General features: G+C 40.3%; 2 protein-coding genes and 1 pseudogene across 6 annotated transcripts in view; 1 reads left to right on the forward strand and 2 right to left on the reverse strand.

Moving 5' to 3' along the window:
* POLN (DNA polymerase nu) overlaps window positions 1–13,202 on the reverse strand; it is a 170,944-nt gene extending 157,742 nt beyond the window's left edge. Inside the window, exons 1-3 of one of the 3 annotated variants that reach the window (XM_063808588.1) lie at window positions 13,126–13,202; window positions 12,595–12,865; window positions 218–362 (exon numbers count right to left, since the gene is read on the reverse strand). In XM_063808588.1, the coding sequence (XP_063664658.1) occupies window positions 218–350 (133 nt within the window). In that variant the 5' untranslated portion in view covers window positions 351–362; window positions 12,595–12,865; window positions 13,126–13,202. Of the gene's footprint in view, window positions 1–217; window positions 363–12,594 lie in introns of all 3 variants that reach the window. The other 2 variants (XM_054683714.2, XM_063808589.1) reach the window with 2 other exon arrangements.
* Window positions 2,955–13,209, reverse strand: HAUS3 (HAUS augmin like complex subunit 3). 3 transcript variants are annotated; one of them, XM_063808590.1, is made up of 6 exons: window positions 13,126–13,202; window positions 12,595–12,865; window positions 11,114–12,168; window positions 9,680–10,119; window positions 7,308–7,536; window positions 2,955–3,270 (listed from the first exon to the last, which is right to left on the reverse strand). In XM_063808590.1, the coding sequence occupies exons 3-6, from the start codon at window positions 12,020–12,022 to the stop codon at window positions 3,037–3,039; spliced, it is 1,812 nt and encodes a 603-aa protein (XP_063664660.1). In that variant the 5' UTR covers window positions 12,023–12,168; window positions 12,595–12,865; window positions 13,126–13,202; the 3' UTR covers window positions 2,955–3,036. The 3 variants fall into 3 exon arrangements, with proteins under 3 accessions (XP_063664660.1, XP_009445516.3, XP_009445514.3); XM_009447241.5 differs by lacking the exon at window positions 12,595–12,865 and having other exon boundaries at window positions 13,126–13,209; XM_009447239.5 differs by having other exon boundaries at window positions 12,595–13,205.
* On the forward strand, window positions 5,363–5,611 carry LOC107974151 (cytochrome c oxidase subunit 6B1-like; annotated as a pseudogene).
* Window positions 13,210–17,425: the final 4,216 nt, after the last annotated feature.

Below are 17,425 nucleotides of genomic sequence, written 5' to 3' on the forward strand. Positions count from 1 at the left end.
ACCTGGAATAAGGAAGAGAGTGTTACATTTTTAAAGCAATGAAGGTTAAGGGAACACGAAAGTTAGCAAGCAGAAGCTCAGTCTGCACTGAATGAGTGTAAAAGGGGCGGGAGCTGGGCTTCATCTGTCTACATGCATTCCATTTTCAATTCTTACTCTTTAGAACAATTAACATTCAAAGTATCAAGAGAAAGAAAGGTTCATAAAAATTACTTACTCTCTGTACTCTTTCCCCAAGTCTTAGAATCCACTAAATCACCTGAATGCATAGCAGACATAATCTTCTGAGCAACACTGGAGAGCGGTGTATTACAGAGCTCAAAGCCTACCAATGCCTCATAATTTTCCATTTTCACAAAATCCTAAATGTAAGATTAACATAAGATAAATCCCATATATTAATTCTAAGACTATAAAACAGGAAATACAATTATTTTCAAAAATTTATATACCAACTTTCATTTAAAATGTCTATATTCATAACCACAGAAAATAGGCATCAATCATCCAATAATATAGAAAGAAAGAAAAAAGCAAAATAGTTAGAGGCTTAATCCAGGTATCATAGTAAATAGATAACTTATTTTCTAGGTGACCAATTTAGAAGCAATCTACTCAAATACTTCCTGAGGTTTGAAAAATGGTATTAAATCTTCAAATAGGCTGAGCGCGGAAGCTCATGCCTGTGATCCCTGCACTTTGGTAGACTGAGGCGGGTGGATCACCTGAGGTCAGGAGTTCAAGACCAACCTGGCCAACATGATTAAACCCCGTTTCTACTAAAAATACAAAACATTAACCAGGCATGGTGGCACCTGTAATCCCAGCTACTCGGGAGGCCTGAGGCCGGAGAATCACTTGAACCCAGGAGGCAGAGGTTGCAGTGAGCTGAGATCATGCCACTGCACTCCAGCCTGGGCAACAAGAGTGAAACTCCATCTCAAAAAATAAAAAATAAATAAATAAATCTTCAAATAAACCTATCTAGTAACACAACGATTATAACTAACTTGGGTAATTATGGCAGACACACAACTACCATCCATGCCTTGATCTGCCCTGCTGGCCCCCTGGGCTGAGCAAGTCAAGGTTTGGGTGGGGACAGTATAAATCAAGCATCTGGGCAGGGGCATGGTGGCTTACACCTGTAATGCCAGCACTATGGAAGGCCAAGGCGGGTAGATCACTTGAGGTCAGGAGTTTGAGACCAGTCTGACCAACATGGTGAAACCCCGTCTCTACTGAAAATACAAAAATTAGCCAGGTGCAGTGGTGCACGCCTACAATCCCATCTACTCAGGAGGCTGAAGCAGGAGAATCACTTGAACCTGGGAGGCAGAGGTTGCAGTGAGCCGAGATCATTCCACTGAACTCCAGCCTGAGCGACAGAGTTAGACTCTGTCTCAAAAATTAACTAATTAAATAAATCAAGCATCTGGCCACACATCTAAATATGTGACACTAATTTAAACAGAATATACTACCATAAACCAGGAAACCAGGTGACATATTTTCCACATTTTTGGAGAAAATAAAAATTTTAAGTAAATTCTCTATTCCGAAATAGAATAGAAAAAACATATACAACAAAAAAAAGTTGCTCAGGTGATAGGGAGCTGATAGCAAAATCTTAAACAAAATTTATTGCTACAAAATTAAGGCTTACATAAAATTTTAAATAGCATAAACACAATAATTGGCAAAATATTTTTGTTCAATGGGTTTCAAAAATCAAGAAGTTTCATCTGTCATCTAGGTATGCCTGTTTTCTGATGGTTATAGCTAAAAAATTCCATAAAGACCACCCAAAACATGTAGTTTTTAGATTGGCATTCCATATTACGAACAGGTGAGGAATATTCTTAAAGGTATTCCTACAAAGCTCACATGGTATTTATCACAGGCCATGTATAAATTGGGCACTCAAGAAGCATCTGATGTAGTAACAGATGAGCTACTTCAAATTATTTTAGAGCAACGCTTAAAATATTTTCTGGCTGCCCAAATACCATTGTTAAATACAATTAAACATTTTTGCTCTTAAACTGATTAAAATAGTATCATACATCTTTTGAGCAACCACTTTTACAGAATTTTGAAATTCAAATTTCATTTGAAAGTCATTTATGATGTGTAAGTCACATTAAAGTCAAAGCACTGCTCAGCTGTCTTGTAGAAACTTTTCAGTCCCCAGAATTCAGACTCTAAAATGAATGCAGGCAGGCCAAGGAAGTCCTAATACTCTGTGGTACAAGTAGGGACATTAAAACAGCCTAAAGGTCTATAGCAGGGAATTATGGAGGAATACAATTTGAGCAGCAGAATTTTATTTGACAGTCAAACATGAGGGGACTTGGCTATTTCACATATTAAGCTCTACAGATTTAAAAATGCTGACTAGAAGTTCTACACATTTTAAAATATTTAATAGCAGCTGAGCGTGGTGGCTCATGCCTGTAATTCCAGCACTTTGGGAGGCCGGGAGAGGGGATCAAGAGGTCAAGAGATCGAGACCATCCTGGCCAACATGGTGAAACCCCTTTTCTACTAAAAATACAAAAAAATTAGCTGGGTGTGGCGGTGTGCGCCTGTAGTCCCAGCTACTTGGGAGGCTGAGGCAGGAGAATCACTTGAACCCGGGAGGCAGAGGTTGCAGTGAGCCAAGATCGTGCCACTGCATTCCAGCCTGGAGACAGAGTGAGACTCTGTCTCAAAAAAAATTTAACAGCAGAAAATTTCTATTTCTAAAAAGTAGAGAGATAACTATATTAAAAAATATTTGCATTATGTAATAATGCTTTTTCCCTGTAAGTAAAAAATTACCAGGACTAAGTACCACTAAACACATGCTCAAGTCATAAAAAGCACTGGTATTCTGAATGTACTACATGAGAAAAAAGCGAAATTAATATAATAGTTGAATTCATCAAATTAAATGTTCCATTGACCTCAAATTTTAAAAATTTAGTAGTGTTTATTATACACAGTCTTCTAATAAATAAAAGAGGACATGTAGTATTCAGTTTTCAGTAATTTTCAATCTTCAAGACTAACAGCCTTAATCTTTGATTGAGTTTCTAAATTCTCCACAATATCTTTCAGATAATCTTCATCTTTTAAAAAATATACATAGAATTCTCTTTCCATTTGATGTAATTTATTATTTGCCAAAGTTTTTCTTTTTGTCTTCACATCAGCAAGAATATCAGTGAGGAGATGATTTAGCTTATTCAGTTGAGATTCAACTTGATGAAACTGCTCTGTTAACTCCTAAAAAAGGAAAATAAAAATAAAAATTAAAACACTTTATTCCTAACACCAATTATAAAATTAAAATATAATTTACATGGAAAGACTTTAAAGGACTTAATAACTTCCCGCAATTTTAGCAATAAATAAACCTCGATTTAAAATCCATAACAGGTTTAATATAAATTCTAAGTAAGATTAATTGCAACAACTTCTGATAGGTAATTTTAAGTGATTCAAAGGAAACTCTTCCTGAAGTGTACTTGATATGTAAGCTGTTCTGTGCATTCATATATTCAACAAATGCTATTGTGCCAAGTACTGTTTTAGAGATTACTGATACAAGAATAAACAAAATCTCCCTGATGGAGCTTATATTCTGCTTAATAAATCAAACCTTGTTTTAGCCTATTCTCTGTTTATTCTGGACAGAAGGTACAGAGAAAGTTGAAATGAAGACCAATAAAAGAGAATTAGCTCAACACAAATCTCCATTTTTCATTTTTTCATATTGTCTTACCAAATAGAATTACACATGACATTCCACGAAAACCATCCTGACTAATCATATAATTTTCCTGCTCAAGAATCTAGCCATGCCGACCCTTCATATTTATTACAGTAAATTCAAATTCCTCAGTATCTAGCATTTAAACCAGATTATTAACAAGTTTCCATAACTTTCTAATCAAGCATTCTACTTATAAATTTTAGCCAGTATCACCAAAGAGGTTCTCAGAAAAATCTGTTGCTCTAACTACCCTCAATTTTCCACAGCTTCTAGGCATGGTCCACAAGTATCATAATTATCTGAGGTACTTGTTATGAATACAGATTCCTGTACCCCCCCACTAGACTAAATTACTTAATCTCTGTACAGAGCTAGGAACCTGCATTTTGATATGCTCCCTGATGATTCTAATGTACAAGTTCAAGAATGACTACTTAAGACCTGTCATAAATGCCAATTCAGAGAGGAGTACTTCTTAAAATACATACTTTTGAAAATCAAGTAATTTCGACATTATATCTACATTTAGTGATATCCTCTAAGACAAACTTGGTAAACTTGAATATACTGAGAAACAACAATCTCATCTTTACCTTCAATTAAATACTAAAGATCATACAGTTGCTGAAACAATATTGCTACAGATACTGAAGTTCAGCTTCATTAATAATAGAAACACAAGTTAAAATTGATACGGCATTTTATATCACATTGAGCTAGGGAAAAACACTAATGATACCCACTGATAAGATTAGAGTGAGATTACCATATTTTAGTGATTCTTGGATGCATTTTTTTTCACATTTTAACATATCTGAAATGAAGATGCATCTTAATCAAGAACATCATATGATTGTTTCTGGCCAGGTACTCTTAAGAAATACTTTCTCATCAACATTCCTGATATACAGTGTGGAAAATTACAGACAACTCTGAGTCAAAAAATAACAGAAGAAATGAACATTGAAATGTGATGCTTTAGAACTACCCTAACCATTTAAATTGACTTATTTTTTTCCTTTTAACATATGCCCAAGAGTGGTATGATAAAAATCTATGTCTACCTACATCTAAAAAGATCTTTTCTAGTAAGTATGAAAAACAAAAATTCTTAATAAGAAAACATTGTGTTGGTTTAACTAAGAGTTTTTCTTTTTTGGCAATTCATAAAATGATGGCGTGCCATATGGTCAATGGTGTCTAGTAGACACTTAAATAGTGCTGGTAGCATTATAAACTCCTTTAAAAAGCAATCTGGCCATATCAAAGGCAAAAAAAGTGTATATACCACCCTGGCACAAAAAACCCCAATGATCCTATTTCTAAGAATGTATCCAGATGAAAGTATCCAACAACAAAAAGCTATATACACAAAGATACATATGATATTGTTCAAGAGCAAACAAAAGAAAAAAATGAAGACTATCAAAATACCCAATAACAATAACCAGCTACAAAATTGATGGCACAGTAATTAAATCAAGACAGTATAGTTAACATTAAAAGTTAAGAAAACTATTTAGAGAGTAAAAATGTTTATTTCATCATGCTAAGTAAAAACAAAACTATGGTCTTTGCTGAGGGTCTTTAGAAGTTAGCACCATGGCAGAAGACATGAAGGTCAAAATTAAGAACTACAGGACTGTCCCATTTGACAGCCACTTTGTCAACTAGAACCAGAACATGAACTGCTGGCAAAACTACCTGGACTTCTACCACTCCAAGACGGCAATGACTGCTAAAGGGGGTGATGTCTCTGTGTGCAAATGGTACTGGCATGTGTGCAAGTCCCTCTGCCCCATATCCTTGGTCTTGACCTGGGACAAAGGCACGTTTCCTGGGAAAATCTGAACTGGCTCCACCCCACCTTTCCTCTGTTCTCCATCCTTCTCCCAGGGTGGTAAACGGGGACCTGGGTACATGATGATCCCTACCCTGGGTCCATGAATCAGGACTTAACTGATAACAAAAACTTACTGGAAAAGTGTAAAGAAAAGAAAACTATATGCCTTACATTACTAAGCAAACGAAAAATGGCAAAGGATATTAATATTAGACAAAACAATATCAAGAGAAAAAGCATCACCAGGAATAGTCATTATGTAATGCTAAATGCTTTGATTCACTGCAATTTAAAACGACCAGGATAATTATTCACTGCAATTTTAAACCTGGATATAACTTATAAAATAGACTCAAAATACATAGAGAAAAAAATGATATACAACTACATGGAGAAATTTTCTTCTTTTTTGACACCGAGTCTTGCTCTGTCGCCCAGGCTGGAGTGCAGTGGCGCGATCTTGACTCACTGCAACCTTTGCCTCCCGGGTTCAAGGGATCCTCCTGCATCAGCCTCCCAAGTAGCTGGGATTACAGTCACCCGCCACCACGCCCGGCTAATTTTTGTATTTTTAGTAGAGATGGGGTTTCGCCACCTTGGCCAGGCTGGTCTTGAACTCCTGACCTTGTGATCCACCCGCCTCAGCCTCTCAAAGTGCTGGGATTATAGGCGTGAGCCACCGCACCCGGCCTATGTGGAGAAATTTTCAAATCCACCATCGCAGGGGAAATTTTTACACAATTCTCAATAGATCAAGAAGACAAAAATCAGTAATGGGAGATCTTTCAAAAAACAAATCACAGATACCACTTCACACCCGTTGGGATGGCTACTGTTTTAAAAACCACAGGAAATAACAAGTGTTGGCAAAGATGTGGAGAAACTGGAATTGTGCAGCTGTGAGACATATAAGACTATCATAGCAGTATGATCTATAGTAACAAAAACTGTAAATAACCTAAATGTCTGTCAATCTAACAGACAATTTCATTGTGGAATATCATATAATGGAATACTAACTATACAAAAGAGAAAACTATAAATGAACTATATAGCTTTACGTGTATCAACATGAGTGAGTCTCAAAAACATATTAAGCCATTGAAAGAGCAAGCAAGTCATTGAAGGATACATACCTTCAATATACATGCCTTTGGTATACCATCACCAGTATAATAACAGCACATAAAGTTCAACAACATATAAAACTAAATACACAGTCTAGGAATATATATATATGTGTGTATGTGTGTGCGTAATAAAACTATACATAAAAGCAAGAAAATAATGAATAAATTAAGCATGGTAGTTACTCTTTGAGGATGAGAGAGGAATTATATTAGGAGGAGCATGTACCATTAAGTGTACACAGAGGATTTTAAAGCTATAAAGGCAATCCTGTGTTTGCTAAGATGAGTGAAAAAAAAATACAGAGGCGGTTTTATTTTTTAACACTAATATAAACATTACATATCCTTTTGTGTCTGAAAAATTATATACATTTTTAAATTTCTGTGCACACTCATCAAAACTATCTGAAAAACATATTTATATGTGAACAAAAATTAGGAGATATAGAAATATACTTTATATTAAGGCAATGAAATTGGGGTAATATTTTCCTCATGTTAACATTTTCTTTAATATCTTTTACAACAAGCATTTCTTTAAAAAGCATTTTTAACTACTATGGCAAATACCCACCTGATCACTAAGTAAAAGCTGATTTCCTCCTTGATACAAAGTATCACAAAGCATGTCCACATCCTTATTCCGTTTGGACAGAAAGAAAGAATGTTCTTGAGCAGATACTGCCAACTGATCTTGTACTAAAGAAATATTCTGTTTCAATTTCTCAGCCACTTCCTCAAGGTTTCCATGAGTTAGAAACAATTCTTTTTTCTTATTCTCTCCCTCTAAAACTTGGTAAAGCCTGAAATGTAAAAATTAAAATTATAGGGAAAAATTATCAAGTCAGTATCATTTTCAAAATTACAATCCACTGTATTGGGGCATTTGTGGGGATAGCTAAGTAACAACTTATAAAAATATTGGCCGGGTATAGTAGCTCACGCCTGTAATCCTAGCACTTTGGGAGGCCAAGGCAGGCAGATTGCCTGAGCTCAGGAGTTCGAGACCAGCCTGGGCAACACGGTGAAACCCCATGTCCACTAAAATACAAAAAAAAAGTTAGCCGGGCATGGCGGCATGCACCTATAGTCCCAGATACTCGGGAGGCTGAGGCAGGAGGATTGCTTGAACTCGGGAGGCAGAGGTTGCAGTGAACCCAGATTGCGCCACTGCACTCCAGCCTGGGCGACAGAGTGAGACTCCGTCTCCAAATAATAATAATAATAATTATTATTATTATTATTATTTGTGTGCCTGCAAAAATCAAGCAACTGAAACCATTCTAACTGTAATACTATTTCAGTACAGAAATATATATTCTAACTAGTACATTAGATAAAGTCTATTACTGAATTCCCAGTTTCCCCACCATCTAAGTTTTAGATATAAAATTCTTCTTAACTTTAACTGCCACTAACGTACTTCAAAGTGCACTTCAGAGATAACCTCCGAAGAAAACACTTGTCTCATAGAATATAACTATGATGTAGTAGAAACAACAGGCTATGGCTCATGCCTGTAGTCCCAGCATTGTGGGAGGGTTACTTGAGCCCAGGAGTTCAAGACCAGACTTGGCAACATATTGAAGCCCCATCTCTACAAATTTTTTTTTTTTTTTAATTAGCCAGGCATTGTGGCACGTGCCTGTAGTCCTAACTACTCAGGAAGTTGAGGCGGGAGGATCACTTGAGCCCAGGAGCTGGAGGTTGCAGTGAGCTATCATCACATCACTGCACTCCTACCTAGGCAAGAGAGTGAGACCTTGTCTTAAAAGGAAAGAAAGGGAAGGAAAGGAAGGGAAAGAAGAGAGAAAGAGAGAGAAAGGGAGAGGAAGGAAGGGAAAGGAAGGAAAGGAAGGAGGGAAGGAAGGAAAAAACAAGCAAGCAAGCAAGCAAGCAATGAATTTGAAACGGAAGACCTAGATCTAGGTCTGAGTTTTCTGTTATGTGAAAGCTAGGGCAAATCAATCTCTGAGACTTATTTCCACATCTTAACTACTACACATCTTAACCTACCTATATTACAGGATTGTGGTGGGATTAAAAGAGAAAAACTAAAATTGTAAACCATGTAAAATATAAAAATAAATGTAAAATTTAAACAATGTAAAATGTAAATAGTTACATAAATAGCTATAACAGTAAACTTTTGCTCAGAATTTTTTAAATAGTTATTTTATCAAGTTGTAACAGACTTCCTAAAACTGGTTCAATCCCAAAGCTGCCAATTACAGTCTTATAGATGTAACTACACAATTCCAGGGGTATCATTCACATAGATCATAATGTCAGTGGTACCCCCTGAAATTGTGCAATGAGGCAACCCTATCCAGGCCCCTCATTTTATTAATAAGAAAACAAAAAGATTAGATGTTTTTACCCTAGTCCTGGAGAAAAATGAGGAGTAGGAGCCAGATTTTTGAGGTCTTAAGACTACTTTAGCCCTCCAATTTTCAGTATCCCTCTGCCGTCAATTGCTCAGACATCCAGATGAAGCTTGGGAGCTAGCATTCATTCTCAATGATTCTCCTGACTACACACAAAATTGAAGTCTTCTCCCCTCTCTACTGCTACCTTCTCCAAATGCAGTCAATCCCCTGCCCAGCAACACCTACTATGCTGAGCTGTATTCAAACTTCCTTTCCCAAATCTAAAATAAGGTATATAAATAATGATGCCTAAAGGGGAAAAAACCCATTAATTCCTCCAACTCATCCACTTAAGCTATAAAGTAGCTATTTTCAGATCTAACATAAATGGAAAAGGCAGCAAAAAAACTAAAAATGGAAAAAAAAAAAGGCATATGAAAATGGAAAAAAAATAGAAAGGCCAAAAGTGAAATGCAAAGAATTGTTAAAAACTTCCAAAATTTTAGCTCAAACTCTCTCTAGTATTTTGCAAAAACAAAAGGAAATATTTACTAAAGAAACAATGAAGCATACGTACCTATGAGTCGAATAATCCTTAGTATCAATGGTATTCCTTGGATTTATCTGCTGAGAAACTGATGGATCTGTTAACATTTCTAATTGCTTGTAGAGCATCATGTTACTTTGACTAAGTTCTTGAACCAAATTTTCAAGTTGACGATATATGTCCCGATGCTTTCTTAATTCAATTTCATATGATAACTGTAGAAGTTCAAATGATGCCTTTTGTTTTATTAATTGATTTAAAACTAACTCTTGTCTTGCTGTATAATAATCTTGTTTAGCAATCTGCAGATCAAAATCTCCCTTTACCACTGGCATATTCAATAACTGGGCATTCTCTCTTACCACAGCAGGTAAACTTCTGTCTTTTATTTGAGTGACCTCTTTTTCAAGTTTCATAATCTCACTGGTCAAGCTAGAAATTTTAGCATCCAAATTTTCTTTGTCCACAGCCTATACAAAGAAAAGCAATTACATTTCAAACTGTATGCCTAAATTTGAAATCATCTTAAGATTATTTTCACTTTCCACTTTAGGTGACCAGATAATAAGCTCAATGAATGAAAACTAATTTAATATTCATATAAACAAAAATTACAGTTTAAAAGGGAAAAATGTGGACTAAGTCAAGGGTATGAACTACTAAATTTTACTGCAATTACTACCATATATATAGTAACGGCTACCAAAATAGAGATCTTATTATACTTCTTTTAATCAGAATCATTATTAATAGGACACTATTCACTGAATCCAAGTATATGTTACTAGTTTTTCTTAAGTTAAAATTACTTCAATAGGTCCTAATTGGCCAGTTGATTTTAGCACTTCTACGTAATTATTGGATTTCCTATATCATTCAAATTTTTTGTCAGCTATAGAAACTAACTTGGTGCTGATATTCTGATTCAGAAAAGTTACATTTTTACTCAAGTATCTAGCAGTTATATTACCAAGAAAACAAGCTCTCCAAGAGTGCAGACAGACATCTGCAATACATCTATCCATATATTCTCAAAAAGAAATCAGTTTCAGTCTACTGAACCTGGACCTCTGACTTCATTAGCACTATGCTCTGGTTGGAGCAAACGAGGCAGAATACCCATAATAAAGCAATTAGTTTCTAGCCACATCTTAAAAAGAAAATCTCAGTCCAGTCTGTATCTGCATTACACAAATTTAAAATTCAGAATGCAAATTAAAGCACTTTTGTTTAAAATAAACTAGATAATGTGGTAGAGATTATAATTACTATTGCTGCCCTCCATTAACGTATGGATCTATTTGTATGAAACATTGACACAGATCACAAATAAGCACTGAACAAAGAAAATAAAATGTAATCTCTTCTTAGATGCACCATTCTAAAGTACTTTAACAGCAATATTATATTCTCTATTCCTAACAATAATTACAATGTGAATCCAATCTCATTTCTTATGCTTACCTTGCTGGTTAGGCTGTGAAGACTCTCCTCTGCCCATTTTATACTTGACTTCATGCTCGAATTACTTGCTTTTAAGTGAATTAACTGATGTTGAGCACAAATGTATGCGAGCTGCAGTCTAGCCATCTCTAGTCGTCTCTCTTCAAGGATTTCTTGATTATCACAAATAGATGGTGTCTGTATATCTAAAAGTTGAAAATTGTCTTCATTTGAACTTTCAACTACTTCATGTATACCCTGAAAGAACTGTTTTTTGGTATACAAAGTTAATGCTGCTGTGCTTTGCTCTTCCTGACTTAGGTATTTTTCCAAGGAAAATTGCGATAAAAATACCAGTGGATTTGTCCCTTGACCTAAATTAGAATGTCTGAAGAACATCATCAATTGTGTAACTTCATCAGTAAGAGCCTGAAGTTCATTACTGATCTTAGTGATCACTGCATTTAGAATTCCTTGACTCTGCTTCAGCTTTTTAGTGGCTTCTTCTTCTTTAGCATTTAACCTCAGAGATTTGTGGCTAGTTACTGAAGCCATCAATTGACATTTATTACGTCGCTGAATTTTTAGGTTCTTTAATTTCAGTAGAGTTTGAACCTCATCCCCTAATTTCTCCAGCTCTTTATCATCCAGTCTAGGTGTCTTCAAATCAGAAGTTTTACACGTTTTAAGAGCTTCATCCAATGCCGCCCCTTCTAGAATAGGCTTGCCTGATTTCTGAAGAATGCTAAAAGCTTCCAATTCTCTTTCAGACAACACGTTCTGTTCATTCACATTCCCACAAAACCACTTCAGAAACGATTCATCTTCAACGCCCTCAAACAACCAGTCAAAGTCTTCTCCATTAAGATTATCAGCTTTGGGATAACCAATTTTTTTTAATGTTTCCACAAACTCATTTCCACAACTCATGGTTTAACTACCCCAATTTTGTTGTACGTGATATGGGTTTACGGTGTTGATTTTTAGAAAATAAATCCAAGCAGAAAAAAAGCTACGTTTTATACCAAGTCCACAGAGAAGGGAAAATATATTTTTAGAATATATAATGATTCCTCCTAGGGGGGAAGAAAACAAGTATTAGACCACAAATATGACGACAGTGTTTTTAAAAAGAAGACACAGACAAATATCACGTGATATCCGAGAGCGGGATGACTGACAGGCAGCCGTAGCTGCAATGTTTGATGATGATAAAGAGAAACAGAAACAATTAGGCTAGTTCTCAGAAAACCGCAACAGTAACGAAAATTAATTAACAAGAAAGTGGATCTATTTGGATCCATTTTATCTTTTTTTCCAAAGATAAAATGGTTTAAAATGCATTACACTTTATAGAGCAACATTTGTTTTTAATTCAAAATAAATGGATCCAAACAAACCCAAGCCACCAGGAGGCTAGGCAGCCTCTCTTCCCTGCCCTCCGTACGTAAGGAAACGCAAATAAGCATGGCACATCTTCTGAAGATCAACTAAATATTTACCTCAACGACTCGTCGGGCAAGGCTCCACCTCCAGAGTCCGCCACCGCGACGCGGAGAACAGCAGGAGCAGCAGGGAAGCGCGCGGCCACAATTAAGGGTGCTTCGGGCCGGCCTTCAGCCAGCGCTGAGGCAGCCCCGACGCCAGGGCCGCGCGAACCCCAGAGGCAGCGGCAGGCCCCAGGGATCCGCGGCCCCAAGGCCGCGATACACCTGACGCGCCAGCGGCAAAACCTTCCTTCGGTGGGTCACCCCGCTGTGACACCTAAGCACGCTGACAAAACAAACGCACAAGCCCACCGAATCGCCGTCGACACCGAGCTGCAGAAGACGGGGGTGACAGGCCCCGCACAGACCCCGCCCCAGCTCCTCGCCCAGCGGACCGGGCCGTGATCCCCGGGCAGCTGCTGGAGCACCTGGAAGGAGCCCCCAGGAGCGCAGGAAAAAAAAGAGGCACCTGGGTGCAGACGGGGATCGCGGCCACTCCTCCAGCCCCACACCCCTGCGCCCAGAACCGAGGCCCGCGTCAGTCACCTCAGGAAGCTCCGCTCGCTTCTCACAGGAGCCCGCCGCCACCGCCACCGCCCTCCGTGCCCCGCGCGCCTCGCACTGCCTCACGGGAGCGCCTGGACGCGCGCAAGCGCACAAGGCGACGGCGTGGTCGGGGGGGGGGGGGGAAATGACTGTTTGCGCAGGCGTAGTGTCAAAAGAGGCGGAGTCGGCGAGGCTGGACTATGGGGTGGAGCTGAGCAGGCGGCGCTCCGCCCCCGGCCGCTGCGGGCATCCTGCCTCCTGGGCGGGGCGCAGGGCAGAGAGAGGCGGGGTCTGGGCCGGGAAGGGCGGGGACAGGGCCTGGACAGGGGCGGGGCCTGGGCAGGGGGCGGAGCCTGGGCAAGGAATGGGGGGCAGAGGGGTGCAGAGGGGTGCGGTGGGGCGCCCTCTGGGGAGCTGAAGCTGCGGGCCTGCTCTCAACGGAGCCGTCAGTTGTGCTTCAGGCCTGCCCTGCCCCGTACTTCAATCTAGACCCTCTGAAGGCACTTTTGAAGGGTACAAAGAGCAGCGCAGGTTGGTGGTTGGGAGACAGGCTGGAGCCCGGCGGTGATAGCGCTCGCCCCCGAGAGAGACGAGTTCCCACATTCACAGCAGCCCGACCAATGCCTGGTACATTTTAAGGGTTAGGGATTGTTCGCTTAGAATCTTTTACAATGAACTTTATTTTGCAAAAACACTTAATTTCTAATCCCTCACCTGAACACTATGTAAAAGCTGACTTCCGGCCGGGCGCGGTGGCTCATGCCTGTAATCCCAGCACTTTGGGAGGCCGAGGGGGGTGGATCATGAGGTCAGGAGTTCGAGACCAGCCTGGCCAAGATGGTGAAACCCCATCTCTACTAAAAAATACAAAAATTAGCCGGGCGCGGTGGCGGGCGCCTGTAATCCCAGCGACTCGGGAGGCTGAGGCAGGAGAATCGTTTGAACCCAGGAGGTGGAGGTTGCAGTGAGCCGAGATCACGCCACTGCACTCTAGCCTGGGCGACAGAGCCAAGACTCCGTCTCAAAAAAAAAAAAAAAAAAAAAAAAAAAAAAAAGCTGACTTCCTCCACAATTCCCTTTTCAAAATGTTAGAAATAAACGGAGTGGCCTGAGTTAAATACATCGATATATTTAACTCAAGGAGGATGGTACACCATTTCCAAAGAGGATGGCAGTCAGTGAAAGATGACTGAAACGGGATTGCTAAATTTCATGTGAATCTGGCTGATGCCCTACAGCCCAGTGAAACCAGACCTCTCTATTGGACAGAATTCGTTTGCATCTCTACCAAACAAAAATCCTTTGCCACTCCTCAGTCTTCCACAGGTTAGCAGGGGCTTTGGTCATGGGTAAATATAATAGTACTCCCTCCCTTCAGCGTCAAATGACCCTAAAGGTGGCTTGTTAGACAATGTCCTAGTCCAGGGTGACTAGGTAGAAGTCGTTTGGATAGTTTTTCTTAATATTTTTAAGGAGAGAAATAAGAATGTTCTAAGGCAAATATTGTAATCTGATCGAGTCAAAGATATTTCCTATTCATTCTTCACTTGTTTCACGTTTTTTTCCTCCTCTTTTAAAAGTCAATAAGGCCTAAAATGATCTGAAAAACAAACATGATGGGAAAAAATTCAAAGAGTGGTGCCCAATCTGCAGGCAGGGAAACCAGGGATGCTGGAAGGGGGAGGCCTGGTGGGAGGACCCTTGCAGCCCAGGGTTGGAGGTCGGGGGTGTGCATCAGGGGACAGAGTTGAGCCAGTTTGGACAGGAGGAAGTGGGAGCTGTGCAGGCAATGCCTTCCAGAAATGTTGCTGATGAGGCAAAGACTGGGTGGGAGGAGTGTGACAGAGAGAGAGAGATACAGAGAGACAGAGACAGAGAGACAGAGACAGAGAGACACAGAGACAGAGAGACAGAGACAGAGACAGAGAGACAGAGACAGAGAGACAGAGACAGAGAGACACAGAGACAGAGACAGAGACACACAGAGACAGAGACAGAGACACAGAGAGATAGAGACAGAGACAGAGAGACACAGAGAGACAGAGACACAGAGAGAGAGACAGAGGAGAAAGACAGAGAGAGAGCATGCAAAACAACACAAGCTGAGGGGGTGGGAATGCAGGGCTGAGGGGAGGATTTTTAATTTTGTTTTGTTTGAAAATGAGAGGAACTCGGGGATATTTATAGACTGCAAGGAGGAACTCTGAGGAGACAGCATTAAAGACGACAGAAAGACAAGGGGCTCCTTTATAGAAAGAGATCCCTGGAGGGCAGGAGGGGTGCACTCCAGAGCCCTGGAGGCCGTTCTAGAAACCCAATTTCCTAGTGACTCCTGGGTGGTTTCTTGGGCCACAAATTAATTCTCCATCTGATTTTGAATTGCTGACCATAGTTATTTGTTGGAAAGGTGTTTATGAGACCATAAAAGCCATAAAACCATTAAGTAAAAATTACAACAGTATCAGCCCCTGGAGTACAAATGACAAACACAATAGGTTTAACTATACAGATGTGGAAAGTTTTCTTCAGCTTGCCTTGGGAATTTAAGAAAGCAAGTATGTTACATGTATTTCCAGGGTAAGCTTTCTTTTCAGCAGTCAAAATTATTTGGAGTTTTAGTAAGGTCAAAAGATAAATGGAACCCAGGAATTAATCCTCCCTGAAAAAGCCCATGAGAATACAATGGACTAAACAGACCTAAAGACAGAGCTGTGAGGATCAAGTGTTTTTGCTGTTTGCTTTTTCTCCTTCCTGTGGAAGCGATTTTCTCCTATTAGTATTAAAAAATATTTTAGGTTTTGGACAGTATCTTTTCTGACTGTTTTTAAACTTTAGAAGTAACAGTCAGATGCTAAAGATTATTTCTTTTAGATGTAGTTTTCCATGAATTTTGTGGGACTCTATTCTGCAAGCAATGGAGAATGGGGGCTGTTTTCAAGCAGGAGAGTGAATTCTCAGATGTGTGTTAGAAGCATAATTCTGCAAGATGAAAAATGACAAAAGGTGGTAAGAGACAAGATACAGGACCACTCTTGCAGCATGTAGGAGAGGAGGAGAGAGCTGGACAGAGAGAGCTGCAGGAGCTGGCAAAGCCTGGGGCCTGATGACTAGCCTGGGTCCGAGAGACTCTGGGGTTTCCAGCTGAGTAGGGAGTGGCATTTCTTCCTATTATTCCTACTAATCCTTCCTGTTAAGAAGAAAGTAGAAGACTATAGGGTTGGGAAAGAGTTTGTTTTCCATCCTGTTGACATTCATGTGACAAAGCGAGAACTCAGTCCCCAAACTCAGGAGCAGGTTTGGGTCAGCACAAGCCCAAAGGAGGTGACAGAGTTCATTCACCAAGGTGGCCATGTGGAGAGGGCCTTTGAAGTGGGAAGGAATGGGAACCACAAGGGCTGGCAGCAGAGCCTGGGACTGGTGGGGTGTCAGAAAGGGCCTCAGGACAGGAAGAGGAGTTGTGAACCTCTGAGGCTCAGCAGGCCAGTGGCATAACCATTTACATTCTAGAAAGATCCCCATGAGGCCGGTGTGTACAGGGCTGACCTGGCCAAGGACTAGGAAAGGAGGAAGGAGCAATGCGAGAAGGCCCTGTGGTGATTAGCCCAGATGATTCCAGCGCCTAATTTGGGTGACCATAATCTCAGTAAAAATGTGGTGGGAAGGGATATAGGGGGCTCAGGGCCCACTTCCCAGAGGAGGCTGTGCCTGAGCTGATGAATGCAGGGAGCAGGTGGGAGTGGGGGCTGAAGCCAGGGCAGGGGTGGGCCGGACTGAGCTGAAGGACAAAACGCGGTGTTTCAGTTTAATCTGGAGGCCATGGGGACCCAGAGGAGGACTTTAGGGAGGTGAGCAAGGAGACCTTTGAGGTCATTCAGGCTGCCAAGAAGAGGGTGGGCAGGAGGCTGCAGACAGGGTCCTACTTGGAGGGGGACTTGCTGTAACCCAACAAGCACAAAGATGGAAAACAGAGATGGACTCTGCTGGGAGAATCAAGGGCTTCTCAAAGGACAGGGGTCCTGTCCCAGGTATCCCACCCTCCAGCCTGGTGAGCAGGGGAGGGGTGCGTCTCCAAATCTCAGTGTGCCACCTGTGAGAAGGGCCCAGCATGATGGTACCAGGCACCAATCATACATGGAACTGGGCACAGCCCCTGGCACCTGCATGCCCTCGATAGAAAACGGTAGTGGTGATCCCAAATCCTAATATTTGGGATTTAAATGTCCACATTTACATGAATGGCCAAATCCTGGTGTCTCTGAGGCCCCAGCCACATTCCCAGGAGGAACTGCTTTCTTTCCTG

Source organism: Pan troglodytes, chromosome 3 (assembly GCF_028858775.2).
Source record: "Pan troglodytes isolate AG18354 chromosome 3, NHGRI_mPanTro3-v2.0_pri, whole genome shotgun sequence".
NCBI lineage: Eukaryota > Metazoa > Chordata > Mammalia > Primates > Hominidae > Pan > Pan troglodytes.